Below are 2,500 nucleotides of genomic sequence, written 5' to 3' on the forward strand. Positions count from 1 at the left end.
GATCATTCAAAGGGTTTTAGGGATTAAACTTGACAAAAGACGACCAAATCCTAATAAATCCTGCATGCCGGAGTCTCAGGGAGAACCATGGTTCAGGGTGCTAGTCTGGTTATTAAGTCTTAATTACATAATACAGACCTTGCAATGCATTGTGGATGAATTTAGGGATTATCGCATTAGAGCATAGGAAATGGTGTGTGTGTGTGTGTGTGTGTGTGTGTGTGTGATCACTGTATTCATCAGTGGCTATATTTGCTTCATTAATCACAAGCCGTGTATCTGCAGTTGCAGAATTATGGATAATGATATCACCATTTGGCTGCTCAGTTACCAGACATTCTGGGAAAATGATTAAATCCTTTGATTTTTCTGAAGTCGTCTCTCATCTATTCAGCTCTAATTTGTCTGGTGTGATCTTTTGTTAAGTGCTCGGTAACGCTGAGATCACTACCGAGCTCTGGAACGGCGTTTAGGTTTAAATCCAAACACTACGAATCCAGATGTCGGTGCGTCGTCATAGCTTTATTTGATCGTGGTGAATTTTCCAGAATGTTTACCTCGATACTAGCTCGATCCTCTTCGGGCTTGGCGGTGATTCCTCACCGTTAGCGACGTTGGCGTTCGTTGGAGCTTCTTGAAATCTCCAAAAGTGTTTCTTACTGAATGCTGGCTGAATTTGTTAAAGGTGGGGTCTCTGTTGTTTAAGAAATGTTTCAGAAAACTGAGTCGGGCCACCAAACAAAACAAAATTCAAAACAAACGTGTAGCCAATGAGCAGAAAGGGGCGGGGCTTGTCGATACGGGCGGAGAGAGTGTTCAGTGCGCATGTGTGACATTAGAAGAAAGCGGTTTTAACGTTGACATGGAGGATAAAAACAAAGAAAGAAAGAGAAGAAAGACTTACGATAAGGCAAGAAGTAGGACGTGTTAATATAGGATCAGCTTTCCAGCGCTGGAGAGAACTGAAGGAGCAGGAAGTTGGCCACATATTCACAGGTTGGAGTTTCCCGTGTCAATAACTCCTGAGCTAAACGCTGTTACTACACAAATAACACCTCTTTTCTATCGTAGTAATGTAGAGAGGCAGCTACAACCGCGTTTTGTGTAGTAACAGCGTTTAGCTCAGGAGTTACTGACTCGGGAAACTGAACACTCTCTCCACCCATATCGAAAAGACACGCCCCTTACTGCTCATTGGCTAAACGTTTGTTTTGGTTTTTGTTTTGCTTGATCGACCTCACCTTTAAGGGTTTTATTTTGAGTAAAAGTTCTACAGTGATGCGTTTAACGAACCGTATTACAACACTTTATTAACTGTTGTTGTTGACTAGCTTTAGTTCCACTTCATGGATTTTAACCATCATTGCTTTGTTTATCTTTGTGTAGATGATGAAATTTGCCTGGGACAACTACAGAGGTTATGCGTGGGGCCAGAACGAGCTCAGGCCGCTCACCAAAAACGGCCACATCGGCAACATGTTCGGTGAGTAGCGTGTTTTTTTTTGTTTGTTTTTTTGTTATTTGTCGTTAGCGTTATTAACCGTTCAAGGTGAACGTTCATGAGAACAAACGAAGCAAGCCATCACATCTTCTCGAACTGCTTTTACTATAACGTTCCGCTCTCCGTGCAAAGGCCGTGACGATGTTCTCGGTGGATCTGGGTCGTTCATAGACGAACTTAGATCGCTATTTCTTTTTCCGAGCCATCCAAACAAGAGCCGTGAGTCACAATACGGAGAGCTTCAAAAGCAGCTTCTGCACTTTTCTACGGATTAACGTCACTCTTCCGAGTAAAAAAGTTTGTTCCACCTGACAGTTTTAGTAACTGCGATTTACTGAACTCACTTAGCCGAGTGACACAGAGTGACATTTAACCGATACTGGAACACGCTAATATGCCTCTTCTCCGTTTCTGACAATCCTGCTTATTTGGGATTACCGGATAGATGAGCATACAATTTATGATTTGTATGGATTTCATTCCAGAAGCTTTGCTGCAGAGATCTGGGTCACTGTGACATCTCTCAAGGAAACCGGACTTTCCTAAAATAGCATTTCCATTCATTCAAGGTGGTTCGTTAAGACTGTCGAGCGATGGAGCGATGGAAACTCTAACGGACGAAGCAGAAGCAATCGTTATGTTCACGAAGAAAATAAAGAGTGCTAGGAAACAAGGAGGTCAGGGAAAGTAGACTATACAAGGAACATCTAGCGAGTAAGTGCAGGATGTAGATGCCAGTGGAAACCAGGATGTACGATATGCAAATGATCCTATACTTGCTTTCAACCTGCCTAAGTTCTCCCACACCACCCCACCGCTGCGCTGTGGCCGTCCCACCGGCGTCCGGTAGCTGAACGCATCAGATTCAAAATGCTGATGTTTGCCTACAAAGCCAAAAAAAAAACACAGCTTATCTCAAAGCTCTTATCACTCAGGTCTACCGGCGCTGCTTGACTGGTCCACTATCTCTCAGGGTAAGAGGTGGGTATACATCAAGAC

At 43.4% G+C, this 2,500-nt stretch overlaps 1 protein-coding gene across 1 annotated transcript in view; it reads left to right on the forward strand.

Annotated features, from left to right (window-relative positions):
* The window catches only part of LOC113658376 (mannosyl-oligosaccharide 1,2-alpha-mannosidase IA), a 220,178-nt gene that overhangs the window by 107,070 nt on the left and 110,608 nt on the right, over positions 1–2,500 (forward strand). Inside the window, exon 2 of the mRNA XM_047808679.1 lies at positions 1,387–1,483. Coding sequence (XP_047664635.1) covers positions 1,387–1,483 — 97 coding nt within the window. The remainder of the gene's footprint in view (positions 1–1,386; positions 1,484–2,500) is intronic.

This window comes from Tachysurus fulvidraco, chromosome 25, assembly GCF_022655615.1.
Source record: "Tachysurus fulvidraco isolate hzauxx_2018 chromosome 25, HZAU_PFXX_2.0, whole genome shotgun sequence".
Lineage (NCBI taxonomy): Eukaryota > Metazoa > Chordata > Actinopteri > Siluriformes > Bagridae > Tachysurus > Tachysurus fulvidraco.